We start from the raw sequence: 18,748 nt of genomic DNA, 5'->3' as shown, positions 1-18,748 counted from the left end.
GTTAGTCAGTTGGATGTTGGAGTCCCTGGCACAGTAAAACCTGTTTTATGAGCTCAAAGCTCCTGCGAATTTAAAACGATCATGTAAGACATGTGACCATCTTCAAAGTTATTGGGAACACCAAATTTGGAGTGTGGCGCACTGATCCCTATCCTCGGGATTACAGTTACCCTCTGCTTTCCCAGTCCTCATGGAGATTAGGGATTACAGGTACCCTCGTGGAGAATAGGGATTACAGGTACCCTCGTGGAGAATAGGGATTACAGGTACCCTCGTGGAGAATAGGGATTACAGGTACCCTCGTGGAGAATAGAGATTACAGGTACCCTCGTGGAGAATAGGGATTACAGGTAACCTCGTGGAGAATAGGGATTACAGGTACCCTCGTGGAGAATAGAGATTACAGGTACCCTGTGGAGAATAGGGATTGCAGTTACCCTCGTGGAGAATAGGGATTACAGGTACCCTCGTGGAGAATAGGGATTACAGGTACCCTCGTGGAGAATAGGGATTGCAGGTACCCTCGTGGAGAACAGGGATTGCAGTTACCCTCGTGGAGAACAGGGATTGCAGGTACCCTCGTGGATAATAGGGATTACAGGTACCCTCGTGGAGAATAAGGATTACAGGTACCCTCGTGGAGAATAGGGATTATACAGGTACCCTCGTGGATAATAGGGATTACAGGTACCCTGTGGAGAATAGGGATTACAGGTACCCTGTGGAGAATAGAGATTACAGGTACCCTGTGGAGAATAGGGATTGCAGTTACCCTCGTGGAGAATAGGGATTACAGGTACCCTCGTGGAGAATAGGGATTACAGGTACCCTCGTGGAGAATAGGGATTACAGGTACCCTCGTGGAGAATAGGGATTACAGGTACCCTCGTGGAGAATAAGGATTACAGGTACCCTCGTGGAGAATAGGGATTACAGGTACCCTCGTGGAGAATAGGGATTACAGGTACCCTCGTGGAGAATAGGGATTACAGGTACCCTCGTGGAGAATAAGGATTACAGGTACCCTCGTGGAGAATAGGGATTTCAGGTACCCTCGTGGAGAATAAGGATTACAGGTACCCTCGTGGAGAATAGGGATTACAGGTACCCTCGTGGAGAATAGGGATTACAGGTACCCTCGTGGAGAATAGGGATTACAGGTACCCTCGTGGAGAATAGGGATTACAGGTACCCTCGTGGAGAATAGGGATTACAGGTACCCTCGTGGAGAATAGGGATTGCAGGTACCCTCGTGGAGAATAGGGATTGCAGGTACCCTCGTGGAGAATAGAGATTACAGGTACCCTCGTGGAGAATAGGGATTACAGGTACCCTCGTGGAGAATAGAGATTACAGGTACCCTCGTGGAGAATAGGGATTACAGGTACCCTCGTGGAGAATAGGGATTACAGGTACCCTCGTGGAGAATAGGGATTACAGGTACCCTCGTGGAGAATAGGGATTACAGGTACCCTCGTGGAGAATAGGGATTACAGGTACCCTCGTGGAGAATAGGGATTACAGGTACCCTCGTGGAGAATAGGGATTACAGGTACCCTCGTGGAGAATAGGGATTACAGGTACCCTCGTGGAGAATAGGGATTTCAGGTACCCTCGTGGATAATAGGGATTACAGGTACCGTCGTGGAGAATAGGGATTACAGGTACCCTCGTGGAGAATAGGGATTGCAGTTACCCTCGTGGAGAATAGGGATTGCAGGTACCCTCGTGGAGAATAGGGATTACAGGTACCCTCGTGGAGAATAGGGATTACAGTTACCCTCGTGGAGAATAGGGATTATACAGGTACCCTCGTGGATAATAGGGATTACAGGTACCCTCGTGGAGAATAGGGATTATACAGGTACCCTCGTGGATAATAGGGATTACAGGTACCCTCGTGGAGAATAGAGATTACAGGTACCCTGTGGAGAATAGGGATTGCAGTTACCCTCGTGGAGAATAGGGATTACAGGTACCCTCGTGGAGAATAGGGATTACAGGTACCCTCGTGGAGAATAGGGATTGCAGGTACCCTCGTGGAGAACAGGGATTGCAGTTACCCTCGTGGAGAACAGGGATTGCAGTTACCCTCGTGGAGAACAGGGATTGCAGTTACCCTCGTGGAGAACAGGGATTGCAGGTACCCTCGTGGATAATAGAGATTACAGGTACCCTCGTGGATAATAGAGATTACAGGTACCCTCGTGGAGAATAGGGATTACAGGTACCCTCGTGGAGAATAGGGATTACAGTTACCCTCGTGGAGAATAGGGATTACAGGTACCCTCGTGGAGAATAGGGATTACAGGTACCCTCGTGGAGAATAGGGATTGCAGGTACCCTCGTGGAGAATAGAGATTACAGGTACCCTCGTGGAGAATAGGGATTACAGGTACCCTCGTGGAGAATAGGGATTACAGGTACCCTCATGGAGAATAGGGATTACAGGTACCCTCGTGGAGAATAGGGATTACAGGTACCCTCGTGGAGAATAGGGATTGCAGGTATCCTCGTGGATAATAGGGATAAACAGTTACCCTCATGGAGAATAGGGATTACAGTTACCCTCGTGGAGAATAGGGATTACAAACGATTACCCTCATGGTGAAATGACACTTCAAAAACAGTGACGGTTATGTTGGGAGCCTTGTGGTGAAGGATGCACAGACGTGGAGGCGGTTTCACGGTTACACGAAGGATGCACTGTCAGGAGGCGGTTTCACGGTTACACGAAAGATGCACTGTGAGGAGGCGGTTTCACGGTTTCACGAAGGATGCACTGTGAGGAGGCGGTTTCACGGTTACACGAAGGATGCACTGTGAGGAGGCGGTTACAGGAAGGATGCACTGTGAGGAGGCAGTTTCATGGTTACACGAAGGATGCACTGTGAGGAGGCGGTTTCACGGTTACACGAAGGATGCACTGTGAGGAGGCGGTTACAGGAAGGATGCACTGTGAGGAGGCAGTTTCATGGTTACACGAAGGATGCACTGATGGGAAGGTGGTTTTAGGTTACGCGAAAGATGCACTGATGGAAGGTGGTTTTCGGTTATGTGAAGGATGCACTAATGGGAAGGCGGTTTATCATTTTATTTCTCGATACATCATCGGCCAACACATCACTTTAATTTTGTTGTAGTTTTTACTCATTCCATTGAATAAATTGTCATTTGTCTGTGTCCAGATGCTGCAAATCACAACGAACTTGTGGAGGAGCCAAATAAAGGTGAAAAGGTTGAGGCGAAGGCAAAGGAAGAGGAGCAGATGCAAGAAGACTTGACGTTTGGTCCAAAATTACCACCAATGACCATGCCAAGACCATCCACTCCTGCGGATGTAAACCACCCTCTCCAGGAGCGCTCGTGGCGACGTCATTCCAAGGAACATCACCACAAGGAGACCAAGGTAACCAACATCCAACATCGGAAATCGTTCAAACGTATCGATTCCACGCGGCACCGTCCCATCACAATACATTTTTACAAGTTTCATCGACTTCAAGAAATAGCAGTTTGACCTTTGAAGTTGTCTTAACGAGCATTCCTGATGGGAACGTGTTGCAGAAAAAGAAGAAAAAGAAAAAGAAGTTGAAGAAAGAAGAGAAGAAGCGGCGGAAACAGAAGGCCAGGAAGGCAGAGTGCGGTGCGCATCGAAATAGGAACTCCGCTTCCGATACATCGTCCGATTCAACCTCCGACCTGGTACTTCCAAGTGATCAGGAAATCTTACAAAGGTATAGCATATGTGCCACAGATCCGCTGATGAGTCTTTCACATAGTTATGGTGAAAAAAACAAATCAACCCCGGACATGCTGAGTGTTTGTCACAATCCTAAAGTTTCTTGACTTTGTTCATTTCTTTTTTGATTGATGAAACAAAAGCTACTGTGATTGGAGAAAATCACCACCATGTTGATTGGAGCAAGCACGAGTATCCTTTAAAGGAATCACCTTCATTGTCGGATTATCCCCGATTAAGTACTGGAAATCATCCCCTGCCCAAGTCACTAATGTTCCACCAAAAAATCCTTTCCATGTTACTATCCCCAAGATTAAAGTCAGTGCTCACTCATCCTCTCAAACCCCTTTTCTCACCTGTGGAATGAAAGGCTTGCTGAACCCATTAGTCTGCTGCTCACCACCACGACCACCACCACCAAATGGTCGCTCACATTTTCCACCCTTCTGCAATCCTCCTGGTGCTGTGCAGCATCATTTTGTTGTTCCACTTTTTCCTTTGCCGTATTTTATTTGTTGATCCATTGCCCCATCGTCCTGTTCTTGTGTGAACTTCGATCCCTGTATGAATCTACATAAAATCACGCATTTTAACTGCAGTGATGACCATGATCCCCTGTACCAGACCAGAAATTGCTGCAGGGGTCCTTGCCAACAAGGGGGCACCCGCCACACATCCACCTTGTTTCGGTACACATTACACACGAAACAGACTTTAAATTATAGTTGGGAAATAAGAAATTAGTTAATGTGGTACTTCGATTTTAATTGGTCTGCAAAGGAACTAGAAGCACCCAATGCTGAAGGCAGTTTCAGCTGCTACACCTCTACCTGCCTTATCGGTGAGCTTCCAAAGGCTTCAGAAGCCTCTTTTTTTTTGTTTAAACAATGACAGCCTCTCAAGTCCCTTTCTTTGGTCATGTGATCAAAACAGGCTGATTCTGGTACACGCAGGCCTTGTGCTTACATAATTGTACTGTAGTTGTGAGTGCAAGTTTGTACAAGGATGTGTTTCATTTGTCTAATCTAGACTGCGTACCATGAGTGCTGCGAGATGACTCCCGTGAGATGAGAAGGAAAGAGCGGCGACGGGGTATGCGAACAACCGGATGAACAAAAGAATTTCCTTCTGGAAATCTCCTCTCATTCCGACCAAGATGGACATCTGGAATGCCTTTTGTAATCACTAGAAACGTGGATCTCTGCAATACTTTTATTTCAGGTCGAGTAGGAGATGCTGCCATGCAGACATCCATCCTCGGAGTAGGAACGCAGCCAGAACCGATAAGTCATGGGGACGAGACAAACGAGAATGGCATGGAAGTATCCAAATGGTGCATTAATGTTCAACATGATCCTGCTTGTGATGTTTAAATAAAGTGCCGTTTATCACATCCTTATATTCACTCTCATCACAACCTTTGTGAGTTTGCACCAAATGACGAATCAACTAAATAAATCATTTTGTTCAAATCCAAGGTAGTTTGGCAATCCGGATGTTGACCGATGAATGGCGTCGTAATTTTCCATCACGGCGGCAGAGCGGCGACGTCCGGGTTGGCGACACCGTGAGGTCCTTACGCAGGTTGTTCTAGCTGAGGAGAGGCCTTCGTTCGTTCCTCGACCCATGCAGCGAACACGGCACTGTGTGACGGAAGGACACTCCAGTTATAGGTCAGCATAATGTAACCCGAAAGAGCACGTTATAAACATGTAAATATTCATTTGAGAACTCGGCATTTGCTACCTGCAGTGAGCCACGACGCACTCGCAGCTGCAGTACTCCTCGTCCCACTCGGGGCTGGTCACGGCAAGCCGGTCACAACCTGCCCGTTGGCATCGGTTGTCCGTGGTGCTCAGTCGCACCGGGGACACTTGCGCTGCTGGCGTCTGATCCTCCAATTCCTCCTCTTGATCCTCCTCATCATACTGCTCCTCAAACTCGAAAGTTTCTATCTCCTCAAATAAGGACTAAGGAGACACAAAAGGCCAATCGCGCAGTGTTTCACACTTTTTAAATGTTTTTCTCGTTTCTCCTTTTGTTTCCATTGAACAACCTTCAGTCATTCCGTACAACCACCCCCACTCCAGAACGTCCGACCGTTTCACTTCATGATAAATATCACAAACGTTCCACCCGGACTCTTACTCTTCCAGTTTAGCCACTCACCTTAGCTTCCTCACTCTCCATAACGTGATCGATCACCGAGGCTCTGGGCTCCTTTGGACTTTCAGGTTCTCGTATTTGGTCTTCAGGGTTTGTTATTCGAACCAAAACGGACGGATGTTCCCTCGACAAACCTGTGCTACCACCGGTCATCACCAGGGCTTGAGCAGGACAAGAAGCTGGGGGTGTGTTCACCACGGCAGAGTGTGATGTGGCTGTAAGGGTGGGGGGGGGGGAAGTTAGGTGATTACATTTCTTCCATGGTGGAAGTGCAATGCACAACCATTAATGTTCTGCACAAGTAACAGCGAACACTGCAAGCACCACTACATTTCAGCACCACCAAGGAAGCGATCAATGGGGGTGAAAAAATAAGGCAAGATTCCTGAGGCTGAACATTGACAAGGGCATTCAAAGTACCTTCACCAAGTGAAAAGAGAAATCAACTCAAACCTGCATTTAAGAACATCCTGGGGCTCTGCAGGTGTTTTGACTGCGAGGAAAACAAGATGATCGGCGTGTGTGCATGAGGGAGGGAGAAAGGGTGCGGTGATGGTGGGCACGGTTGCTGTGGATAGGTGGTCATGTGCAGTTGCTGTGGAGAAGCGGTCAGGTGTGGTTGCTGTGGAGAAGTGGTCGGGTGCGGTTGCTGTGGAGAAGCGGTCGGGTGCGGTTGCTGTGGAGAAGCGGTCGGGTGCGGTTGCTGTGGAGAAGCGGTCGGGTGCGGTTGCTGTGGAGAAGCGGTCGGGTGCGGTTGCTGTGGAGAAGCGGTCGGGTGCGGTTGCTGTGGAGAAGCGGTCGGGTGCGGTTGCTGTGGAGAAGCGGTCGGGTGCGGTTGCTGGGAAGAGATTGTCAAAAGTCCGCTTTCCTGCTGAATTAAATTTGGGATAACATACAATTAAAGAGACGCAGGTGAATAAGAAGCCGTGAGGTTAATAAGGTAATAGCAAAAGAAAGGAGGAAATGGGAAGTAGTTTTGTATATAGATGCAAATGGATGGCTTGTACAGCCTAATTGTACCTGAGAAGCACGGTACACTGCCAACGCTTTGAAATATTCCTTCTTTGCCATCTCAGTCTTATCCTTGTAAACCTGCATTGCCACAACAATGACCATAACCATCATTGCACACTTTATCAGTGAGCCACCGCATCCAGTCCTCAAGGGGTTTAGCCTCACCTGCTTTTGCTCTGCAGCTAGACTTTCCCACATGGAGGCCACGATGCGAGACACATCTCTGAAGGTCACGTGGGCGTTCTGTCCCTTTATAGCCGCCTGCGTGTCACGGAAGAACAGTGCATAGGCCGACACGGGTCTCTGTGGCTCAAGGGGAGCTGACTTATCATGCCATTCTTGTCGGTCTTGTTCACCTTCCTCCACTTTTACAGCCTGCAAGTTGGCAGCAGGCATCTCAGCAGGAGCCGTGGAGGAAAGCTGGATAGGTTGGGAGGTGAAAATGGAAGGAAAGTTTTTATGACACAGAACAATTATTTTGTGGGAGAAAGTGTAAGTGTCCAACCAAAAGAAAAGATAGACAAATCCCTTCTGTGCGTTCTACCCAACTCACCGCTGGAACATTGGCCGGGACAAGAGTGACAGCTGGACCTCCAATGGATTCGCCGCTAAACGGTCGAACTCGTCGCTCTGGAGTTTGAGGAGACAAGTCCGAACCGAGGTTCGAAGTCGTGGGGGGCGTAGCAGAGGAGACGGCCAAAGATTCGGCAGGACCGAGTGAGATGATGGGCTGCAATATCCCGGCATTCGTCACAATCGCTTGCCGTAGGCACATGGGTTGTGCCAAGCTCGACTCACCAGGATCCTGTGCATACAATGGATAATGACACTTGTGTCCTCCAATGTGATTTGATCAATGTGACAGAGGTTTTTTTTTTTTGCATCTGAGAACTTATCACTACACTCCATCACAGATTTATACTTTATCACGACACTCCATCACAGATTTATACTTTATCACGACACTCCATCACAGATTTATACTTTATCACTACACTCCATCAAAGATTTATACTTTATCACTACACTCCATCACAGATTTATACTTTATCACTACACTCCATCACAGATTTATACTTTATCACTACACTCCATCACAGATTTATACTTTATCACTATACTCCATCACAGATTTATACTTTATCACTACACTCCATCACAGATTTATACTTTATCACTACACTCCATCAAAGATTTATACTTTATCACTACACTCCATCACAGATTTATACTTTATCACTACACTCCATCACAGATTTATACTTTATCACGACACTCCATCACAGATTTATACTTTATCACTACACTCCATCACAGATTTATACTTTATCACTATACTCCATCACAGATTTATACTTTATCACTACACTCCATCACAGATTTATACTTTATCACTACACTCCATCACAGATTTATACGTTATCACTACACTCCAGCACAGATTTATACTTTATCACAGATTTATACTTTATCACTACACTCCATCACAGATTTATACTTTATCACTACACTCCATCACAGATTTATACTTTATCACTGCACTCCATCACAGATTTATACTTTATCACTACACTCCATCACAGATTTATACTTTATCACTACACTCCATCACAGATTTATACTTTATCACTGCACTCCATCACAGATTTATACTTTATCACTGCACTCCATCACAGATTTATACTTTATCACTACACTCCATCACAGATTTATACTTTATCACTACACGCCATCAAAGATTTATACTTTATCACTACACGCCATCAAAGATTTATACTTTATCACGACACTCCATCACAGATTTATACTTTATCACTACACTCCATCACAGATTTATACTTTATCACTACACTCCATCAAAGATTTATACTTTATCACGACACTCCATCACAGATTTATACTTTATCACTACACTCCATCACAGATTTATACTTTATCACTACACTCCATCACAGATTTATACTTTATCACGACACTCCATCACAGATTTATACTTTATCACGACACTCCATCACAGATTTATACTTTATCACTACACTCCATCACAGATTTATACTTTATCACTACACTCCATCACAGATTTATACTTTATCACTACACTCCATCACAGATTTATACTTTATCACTACACTCCATCACAGATTTATACTTTATCACTACACTCCATCACAGATTTATACTTTATCACTACACTCCATCACAGATTTATACTTTATCACTACACTCCATCACAGATTTATACTTTATCACTACACTCCATCACAGATTTATACTTTATCACTACACTCCATCACAGATTTATACTTTATCACGACACTCCATCACAGATTTATACTTTATCACGACACTCCATCACAGATTTATACTTTATCACTCCACTCCATCACAGATTTATACTTTATCACTACACTCCATCACAGATTTATACTTTATCACTACACTCCATCACAGATTTATACTTTATCACTACACTCCATCACAGATTTATACTTTATCACTGCACTCCATCACAGATTTATACTTTATCACTACACTCCATCAAAGATTTATACTTTATCACGACACTCCATCACAGATTTATACTTTATCACGACACTCCATCACAGATTTATACTTTATCACTCCACTCCATCACAGATTTATACTTTATCACGACACTCCAGCACAGATTTATACTTTATCACTCCACTCCATCACAGATTTATACTTTATCACGACACTCCAGCACAGATTTATACTTTATCACGACACTCCAGCACAGATTTATACTTTACCACGACACTCCATCACAGATTTATACTTTATCACGACACTCCATCACAGATTTATACTTTATCACTACACGCCATCACAGATTTATACTTTATCACGACACTCCAGCACAGATTTATACTTTATCACGACACTCCAGCACAGATTTATACTTTATCACGACACTCCAGCACAGATTTATACTTTACCACGACACTCCATCACAGATTTATACTTTATCACGACACGCCATCACAGATTTATACTTTATCACTCCACTCCATCACAGATTTATACTTTATCACGACACTCCAGCACAGATTTATACTTTATCACGACACTCCAGCACAGATTTATACTTTACCACGACACTCCATCACATATTTATACTTTATCACGACACTCCATCACAGATTTATACTTTTTCACTACACTCCATCACAGATTTATACTTTATCACGACACTCCATCACAGATTTATACTTTACCACGACACTCCATCACAGATTTATACTTTACCACGACACTCCATCACAGATTTATACTTTATCACGACACTCCATCACAGATTTATACTTTATCACTACACGCCATCACAGATTTATACTTTATCACTCCACTCCATCACAGATTTATACTTTATCACTACACTCCATCACAGATTTATACTTTATCACTACACTCCATCACAGATTTATACTTTATCACTACACTCCATCACAGATTTATACTTTATCACTGCACTCCATCACAGATTTATACTTTATCACTACACTCCATCAAAGATTTATACTTTATCACGACACTCCATCACAGATTTATACTTTATCACGACACTCCATCACAGATTTATACTTTATCACTCCACTCCATCACAGATTTATACTTTATCACGACACTCCAGCACAGATTTATACTTTATCACGACACTCCAGCACAGATTTATACTTTATCACGACACTCCAGCACAGATTTATACTTTATCACGACACTCCAGCACAGATTTATACTTTACCACGACACTCCATCACAGATTTATACTTTATCACGACACTCCATCACAGATTTATACTTTATCACTACACGCCATCACAGATTTATACTTTATCACGACACTCCAGCACAGATTTATACTTTATCACGACACTCCAGCACAGATTTATACTTTATCACGACACTCCAGCACAGATTTATACTTTACCACGACACTCCATCACAGATTTATACTTTATCACGACACTCCATCACAGATTTATACTTTATCACTCCACTCCATCACAGATTTATACTTTATCACGACACTCCAGCACAGATTTATACTTTATCACGACACTCCAGCACAGATTTATACTTTACCACGACACTCCATCACATATTTATACTTTATCACGACACGCCATCAGATTTATACTTTATCACTACACGCCATCACAGATTTATACTTTATCACGACACTCCATCACAGATTTATACTTTATCACGACACTCCAGCACAGATTTATACTTTATCACGACACTCCATCACAGATTTATACTTTACCACGACACTCCATCACAGATTTATACTTTACCACGACACTCCATCACAGATTTATACTTTATCACGACACTCCATCACAGATTTATACTTTATCACTACACGCCATCACAGATTTATACTTTATCACTCCACTCCATCACATATTTATACTTTATCACGACACTCCAGCACAGATTTATACTTTATCACGACACTCCATCACAGATTTATACTTTATCACGACACTCCATCACATATTTATACTTTATCACTACACGCCATCAGATTTATACTTTATCACTACACGCCATCACAGATTTATACTTTATCACGACACTCCATCACAGATTTATACTTTTTCACTACACTCCATCACAGATTTATACTTTATCACTACACTCCATCACAGATTTATACTTTATCACTACACTCCATCAAAGATTTATACTTTATCACTACACTCCATCACAGATTTATACTTTATCACTACACTCCATCATAGATTTGCACCTCATCTCTGTGACGGGTGTTGAGATAAAGGGCATTATGGATGTGGCCCTGACGCACATTAAAATCCATCAACTCAACAATCCATGATCGAAGTCCACTCCTCGTTTGTTTTTTCTTCCACAAAATACCTGTCTTTCCTCCGCTGCTCATTTGGTCCCCACCTCACTTCACCTGGGTTGCTGTTCTGAATTAATCTACAGAGGTGACCATTTGCTCATGTTTGGTCTCCCTCAACTGTGACCCCTACCTTGGAGCTCATTAACCCTTCCTTCACTGCAAATGGTTCATCTGCTGCTGTTTTCAATTTGCAACATCCCTCCCTGAGCTGTGACGAGGTGTCTGCATAAAATCCCGGGGTTTGGACTTGCCGAACCAGGGAGGAGGTCTGTGAATACTCATTTGGTGTCTGACTCGTGCAGAGGGCGTAATGACTCGACTCGATTCGATTCGATTGCAGAGAGCAGTCGACGGAAATTCCCACAGTAATCACGTGATCCATCCCCACCCCTCCTGTCCGTTCCACGGGTTCTGACTGGTTTTAAATATTTCCAGGTCCACGGCAAAAGTAAACAGTATTTGGATCACAACTCTTGACAATCACTGAATGGGGAAACGGGGTCGATTACCTTGAGAAACGCAGGTATCTGGAGCCAAGTCTGTGCATGGGCCGATGAGCTTTGTCCGGGAGGGCGGAATCTTGTGGAGCACGAGGGACGTGAGACCACGTGTCCCGTGTGCTAGAATCCCCCGGTGGACGGAAAGGATCCCAGGTGTCTTTCATCAGAGCAAGTCATTGTGTGTCGGTCCGTTGAAAATATCCCACAATTCCAAGCTCATTCCGAGCGCTCATCCTGGTCACCTCGAGTGCACCACCGCAGGCAGAGTGGAGAAGGACCCGAAACCAGTGGTGCACGAGATTACTCCTCATCCCTCGGATTGTTGAACATCATCATCATCACCTCGTCCGTGTGAACTCGGACCGTGTCCCGACTTCCGTCCGTACAGATGATGGAGGGTTTTGTTCCATCAATCCCCTCCTCCCTCCCCCACAACTGACTCGCCTCCTGCCTCCTGCCTGCCCTCTCCTTCCCCTTCCATCATCCCTCTTCTCCACCCCTCCCCCACCTTTCGCATCCACCCTCCAAACCCCTCCCCCCCGAACACCACCTCTCCTCGTTACTTCTCTCTTTCCCCTCCCCTTTTGTGGCACCTTCACGTTTTTTTCTGAGAAGACTCGAGATGTTTTTTTTTTTGTTTTTTTTTGTATACCTTGGTCGAGGCTCGTATGAGAGCTCACACAACTCACAGCAAGGGGGCATGAGACAATAGGGGCGGGAGTGGAAGGGACAAAACAGTGGGGAACAGACACATTAGGTGAACTGTGGAAGGGAGAGGGATGGGGATGGGACGGGGAACATGGCGAAGAGACGATGGACATTACAGGGACTTTCTGGAAGGAAAGCAGGAGAAATGAAGGAAGTGGGCTTGGGTGGATTATCGGGGGTAGAAAAGATCGAGGATTTGGATGAGGGAAGATAAGAGGTGGTGGTGAACAGCTGTTTTGAAAGCCTGGAGGGAAGAATGGGAAAGAATAGAGTGAGGAAGTTTATTCCAAAGGCGGGAAAAAAGAGGAATGAAAGAGTGAAGATGAGCAGTGATTCGTGATTTTGGTAGTTTTACCAGAAGGGGGTTGTTGGCGGACCTTGAGCGCCCTGTGGAAATGTGGTGGGGACAAATCGCAGAGAGAGCAGGGGGGGCAAGGCTGGAGAGGAGTCGGTAGAAGACAGAAAGACCACCGACCAACCTGCGGTGATTGAGTGAGAGGCCCAAAGACTCAGCTTCATTGCGGGAGATGCCGATGATCTTAAATGCCCTGGTTTCGACAGCGTGAAGCCGAGAAAGGTGGGAGGCAGGAGCACCAGCCCAGAGGGGAGAGCAGTACTCCATCAGGCTACGGACAAAAGCTTTGTAAGTGGTCAGGAGCTCAAGAGGGCCGAGGAAGGACTTTGCACGACAGAGGATTCCCAGTCGGCGACTGGCTTTTGAGGCGAGGTTGGAAATGTGACTTTCCCAGGAAAGGTCATGGCAGATAGTGAGACCTAGAAGCTTGAAAGAAAAGACTTCTTCCAGAGGATTGTTGAGAAAGTTGATGGGGGGGTTTTGTAAACGGTCCTTTCGAAGAGACATAGTGAGAGTGTGAGATTTGTCTGGATTGAAAGACATGTTCCACGTGTTGGACCAGTTTGTGATTTTATCCAGATCTGCAGTGAGTGAAGAAGCTGCTGCTTGCCGGTCTGAGGGATGACAGATGGTACGGCAGAGGGTGGAGTCATCGGCAAAGAGAAATAGAGGATTTTCCAGAGAGTCCGAGAGATCATTGATAAAAACCAGAAAAAGAACAGGGCCCAGAACGCTACCTTGAGGAACTCCAGCCTGCACAGGAAGAGGGGATGAAAGAACTCCATTTAGGGCCACACGTTGACTGCGACAGGAGAGGAAGTCTGCGAGCCATGAGTGGAGATGGCCTTGAATACCATGGGAAGAGAGTTTGGTGAGTAGTGCAGGGTGCCAGACTGTGTCAAAAGCACGTGATATGTCCAGGGATACAGCTCGGATTTCCTGTCTGGCATTGAGGACCTCCATCCATTGATGGGAGAGCAGAAGCAGCATATCCAGGGTAGAGTGACCTGGTCTGAAACCAAATTGATGATTGGAAATCAAGCCATTGGAGAAGAGGAAGGATTTCATGTCTGAAGCGATGATGGATTCCATCACCTTGCTGATGATTGGGAGAAGGCTGATTGGTCTGTAGTTACAGGGATCTGTTTTTGCACCTTTTTATGCAGGGCAGTGATGTTAGCAGATTTCCAAGCAGATGGCAGATGAGCTTGGGCAAATGAGAGGGTGAATAGAACAGAGAGAGGGTGAGCAAGAGCAGAAGAGCAGGCTTTGAGGACACGTGGGCTGATGCCGTCTGGACCGGTTGCAGAATCTGACTCGAGGTTTGAAAGCAAGCTCTCCACCTTGTCAGGAGAAAAGGACACAGAGTCCAGGGACAGTTGGGTGCGACTGGGTAAAGTGGGTAGAGATAGTGATGGGTTTAGGACACAAGATTTAGCTGCAAACACCGAGTTTAGACATTCAGCTTTATCACGTGTGGAATCAGCAGTGCGGCCATTTGAGGTAAGGGAGGGGATGGAGGGGGAACATACACCAGAAACAGATTTGATTAAACGCCACCAGGATTTTGAGGAGGGAGAGAGGTTTGAGAGTTCAGACTTGAGATGAGAAAGATGTTGTTTTCTGGCTCTCCTGAGGGTAGATACACACTTGTTCCGAGCTTTGTGGAAAGAACTGAGATTGCCCTCAGTTGGGTTTGCTTTCCATGAGGCAAAGGCAAGTTGTTTCAGGACAACTGCCTCGCCACAAGCTTCAGTAAACCAAGGGCGGGAGGAAGGGTAAGACAACTGAACACGAGAGGGGATAAATCTGTGCATGAGGGAGAGCAAGTTTCTTTGAAAGAATTCCCAGGATGAGTTGATGTTTGAGAAAGTAGTGATAGGAGACCAGTCTGTAAGTTTGATGGCTGCTCGGAGACCCTGCCAGTCGCCTTGAGTGGAATGCCAGACTCGACGGCGGTGAGGTGGTTCTCTGATAACAGCCAGAGAGATGTCCACTTTAACAAGGACGTGGTCAGAAGAACCAATTGGAGCGAAGGAAGAGCAGCAGATATTGTCAGGGAAATTTGTCAAAATCAGATCCAGAAGAGATGGAGTACCATTGGTTGAGATCCGGGTCGGGAAGTTGACCGATTGAGTCAGTCCCAATGAGTCGCAGAAAGCTTTTGCTGAGGTGCCATGACAGGTGAGAGAGGTACCCACACCTAGCCAACTGGCGTGATGACAATTGAAGTCACCACATAAGAGGAAGAGAGAGTTTGGATGAGAAGATAGAAGATGGTCCATGTTTTCGGATAGTGAGGTGTAGATGGAGTCATCACTGTTCGGTGGACGGTACAGTACACATATAAACATGAGGTGGGAGTGGAGGGGAAGCCGAAGCCAGAGGTATTCCTGGAGGTGTGGGGGAGTGAGAGCAGTGCATGGAGAGTGAGGAATAGAGTCTTTGATGAAGAGAGCAACACCTCCACCAGGACGAGGCTCAGGTCTGTCATACCGTAAGAGGGAGTAACCAGGGAGAGATACTTGGGAGTCAGACACGTCTTGGGAGAGGAAAGTTTCTGATAGGCAGATAATGTCTGGTTTGTCAGTGGCAACCTGTATGGAAAGATCTGAAAGGTTTGAGCGAAGGCCCCGGATATTTGAGGTCCACACTTTTAATGAAGAGGTAGGGGAGGAGGCTTTGGGTGCAGGAGGGGGAGGGGGAGGATAGGACAAGGGACGAGGGGGGGAGGTAAGGAGGGTTGCTGAAAGAGTGTGGGGTATTGCAGAATAGCGAGGGGAGGGGGCCGAATGAGGAGGAGAAAAGGCTCTGTGGTGCTGGGGGAGAGGGGGGACAAGAGACAAGGAAGAAGGCAGTTGAGGATTTGAGGAGGTGGAGTGAAGAGATGGAGGTGAGAGGGCAGTGGAGGGAGGCAGGTTGGTGGATGAGAGGGGGGGCAACTTAGAGAAGGAAGAGTGAGGGGGATGAAAGGTGGGAGAAAGGTGAGGGGGGGATTTTTGAGAGGTGAGAGGGAGGCTTGGAGGGAGAAGAGTGGGATGGTTGCTTTGAGAGTGAGAGTGAGGGGTGAGGGGTGAGGGGGGTGAGTTGGCACTGAATTTGGAAAAAAAGAATGTTTGATGGAAAGCGAGCATCCATGGCAAACGGTGGTTTTTAAAAGTTTTAGGTCAGAGATGCGATTTAACAAAATTCTTGATGGATGCAATGAAGGCGAATTCAGAGCATGGAGAGAAGAAGCGCTGTAATAGTTGGATTTTTTAGGCAAGGAATGAAGGAGAGGTCGAAATGAGAGCAGTCTGTTAAAATAGCAGAAGAGAAGTGCATTGTGAAACAGTAAAGAGTACCACATGTGTGAGAGAGGAAGATGAAGCATTATTTTAGTGGTGTACGTCAAAAAAGGATTGAAAATCTCGATGGTCGAAACTCGAAAGGGTACATTCCAATCAGAGTGGGGGTTGGATGGGGGAGGAGGAGGGGTGGGGTGTCAAAGGGGTCTCAAACGGTCCAAGTGGTCAAGGGTCCAAGCAACCCATATAAACATTATGCACTGCGTATCCTAGCAACCACCAATAAATTATATTAATGATTTTGATATAATAATTAATTATTATATCAAATGCAACAGGAACTTGTTACCATGAAAACCAACCAAACTTGAATACAAGGTAACCATGGAGATTAAAACCATTATCACAAGACCTGGTCAAACAATCGGTTAAATATCCTTTGTTTAACAAGATGGGAAAACAAAACCTTCTCAGCACGTTCCACAACAAAATCATCCTTCACTGAACAAATCCTTACAAACCTCACACATCGTTACCTGGAAAGGTGTACAAGATTACCGGTAAACTGAAATCAACTTGATCATGCACACGTGGCCACGTGGGTACTAAAACCATCCTGTCCAACTCGAACCGACACGTGACCATTGGATATAATGTGCGTACATAATAAAGAGATGGCTTCTGTGGCGCTGCACAACCCCAAGCGTGTTCCGTTAGCAAGCAGCTTGCTATCGCTTGCTTGATTCAAAGCGTTCAAGCAAGCAGTCCAACGGAACGGAGCGCTCGGCATCGCTTAATAACATGGCCGTCTCCATGGAAACGACACCGTCGTGGTGCTCGAGCAAATGCTGTGTCCGGGACGTCGTTTTCAGTTTTACTTGATCCTCTTGTGACAACTTCCTGAAACAAATTTACTGTGTTTGCAGCGGCGACAACGTCCGAGGAAGAGGGAAAAAAATAAGGTTAAATTAATGAGAAGTGAGAAGGAGAAGTTACCTGTGAAGCTTATCGATGGACGCCACCATTGTGCGTTTTGGGCGGGGGGGGGAGCAGAGGGAGCAGGATATGTTTGTAGATGTCGTGGAATTCGGATGAAAGGTAGAAGTAACATGAAACGTATTAAATACAGGTTGGAATCACATGATAATTACACATAACATAACATTTCGGCGGCTGAAGGATCATTTTGAATCCCACGATGGCGGCCGTTTTTCCCAACAAATCGATATTCTCTCTCATTCGCTTACCGAGCGCCTTGCAAAGCGGTTGATACGGAACGAGCGTCTTGGAAAGCGATATCTAGAACCTTGGTGACGGAACACACCCTCACCCCGCCGTGTGTGAGCGAGGATTACCAACGGATTACCATGGCAACGGGAAGTAATACTCACAGGACACTTTCTCACAGTCGTCACGCGCCGGAAAGGGCGCGCGGCTCGGTTAACGTGTTACCATGGCAACGGGAAGTGATAATCACAGGACACGTTCTCACGACTCAATCGTCACGCGCCGGAAAGGGCGCGCGCGCCTCGGTTTGTCCTTGAACAGGGAATACGTCACGTCATTGTAACATGTACATCGGACAGGAGCGGGTGGACATCAAATTAAACAAAAAAAAACACGTTCACGTGAAAATAATTAACGTTTTCCCTCATGGTGTGTGCGTGTGCGTGTGCGTGCGTGCGTGCGTGCGTGCGTGCGTGTGTGTGTGTGTGTGTGTGTGTGTGTGTGTGTGTGTGTGCGTGTGTTTAACGATCCGTCCGCACGTGCTTGTCGCGTTGTCATCGCGATAAAGACAAGTTTGTGTATAAATTACCTGAGAGAAGTAACATCGACGCTAATTTCACGTCATTTTGAATCATAATTATATCCATTCGATTCGGGCGGTGTATATTACCGAGTGGGGTGGGGGGAGGTGATACGGGGGAGGGTCGGGGAGGAGGAGGAAGCGAGGGGTGAGGGACGCTTGTGGGTGAAAAACGGGTGAGGAGGGTTCGTAAGGAAACCTGTGGTGGAGAAACATACGTAAGAGAGCAGGATGGCTTCCCACGGCACGTAATTCATCATTCAAATGTTTCA

General features: G+C 45.9%; 2 protein-coding genes across 8 annotated transcripts in view; one reads left to right on the top strand and one right to left on the bottom strand.

The window, feature by feature from the left end:
- The window catches only part of GPATCH1 (G-patch domain containing 1), a 17,449-nt gene extending 12,308 nt beyond the window's left edge, over positions 1-5,141 (top strand). The window contains exons 16-18 of the mRNA XM_085856797.1: positions 3,189-3,409; positions 3,568-3,737; positions 4,772-5,141. Coding sequence (XP_085712923.1) covers positions 3,189-3,409; positions 3,568-3,737; positions 4,772-4,799 — 419 coding nt within the window. The 3' untranslated portion in view covers positions 4,800-5,141. The remainder of the gene's footprint in view (positions 1-3,188; positions 3,410-3,567; positions 3,738-4,771) is intronic.
- LOC147012485 (uncharacterized) lies at positions 4,941-18,748 on the bottom strand. 7 transcript variants are annotated; one of them, XM_085856810.1, is made up of 8 exons: positions 18,695-18,748; positions 7,476-7,727; positions 7,088-7,342; positions 6,929-7,000; positions 6,362-6,779; positions 5,912-6,123; positions 5,489-5,712; positions 4,941-5,385 (listed from the first exon to the last, which is right to left on the bottom strand). In XM_085856810.1, exons 1-8 carry the CDS (start codon positions 18,734-18,736, stop codon positions 5,319-5,321), a joined length of 1,542 nt encoding a protein of 513 aa, XP_085712936.1. In that variant the 5' UTR covers positions 18,737-18,748; the 3' UTR covers positions 4,941-5,318. The 7 variants fall into 7 exon arrangements, with proteins under 7 accessions (XP_085712936.1, XP_085712938.1, XP_085712939.1 ...); XM_085856812.1 differs by lacking the exon at positions 18,695-18,748 and adding an exon at positions 18,061-18,200; XM_085856813.1 differs by lacking the exon at positions 18,695-18,748 and adding an exon at positions 17,333-17,518.

Source organism: Eptatretus burgeri, chromosome 15, assembly GCF_056783735.1.
Source record: "Eptatretus burgeri isolate ZD-2024b chromosome 15, Ebu_testis_v1, whole genome shotgun sequence".
NCBI lineage: Eukaryota > Metazoa > Chordata > Myxini > Myxiniformes > Myxinidae > Eptatretus > Eptatretus burgeri.
The sequence above is the reverse complement of the archived record's forward strand: the minus strand, read 5'-3'. Positions and strand labels throughout refer to the sequence as shown.

Coding starts and splice junctions, on each gene's coding strand:
- LOC147012485 (XM_085856807.1), bottom strand. CDS start 11,771: ATGGATTTTAATGTGCGTCAGGGCCACATCCATAATGCCCTTTATCTC. Junction 7,343..7,475: donor TCCCGGCCAATGTTCCAGCG/GTGAGTTGGGTA, acceptor CAACCTATCCAG/CTTTCCTCCACGGCTCCTGC. Junction 6,124..6,361: donor CAGGATGTTCTTAAATGCAG/GTTTGAGTTGAT, acceptor CCACCCTTACAG/CCACATCACACTCTGCCGTG.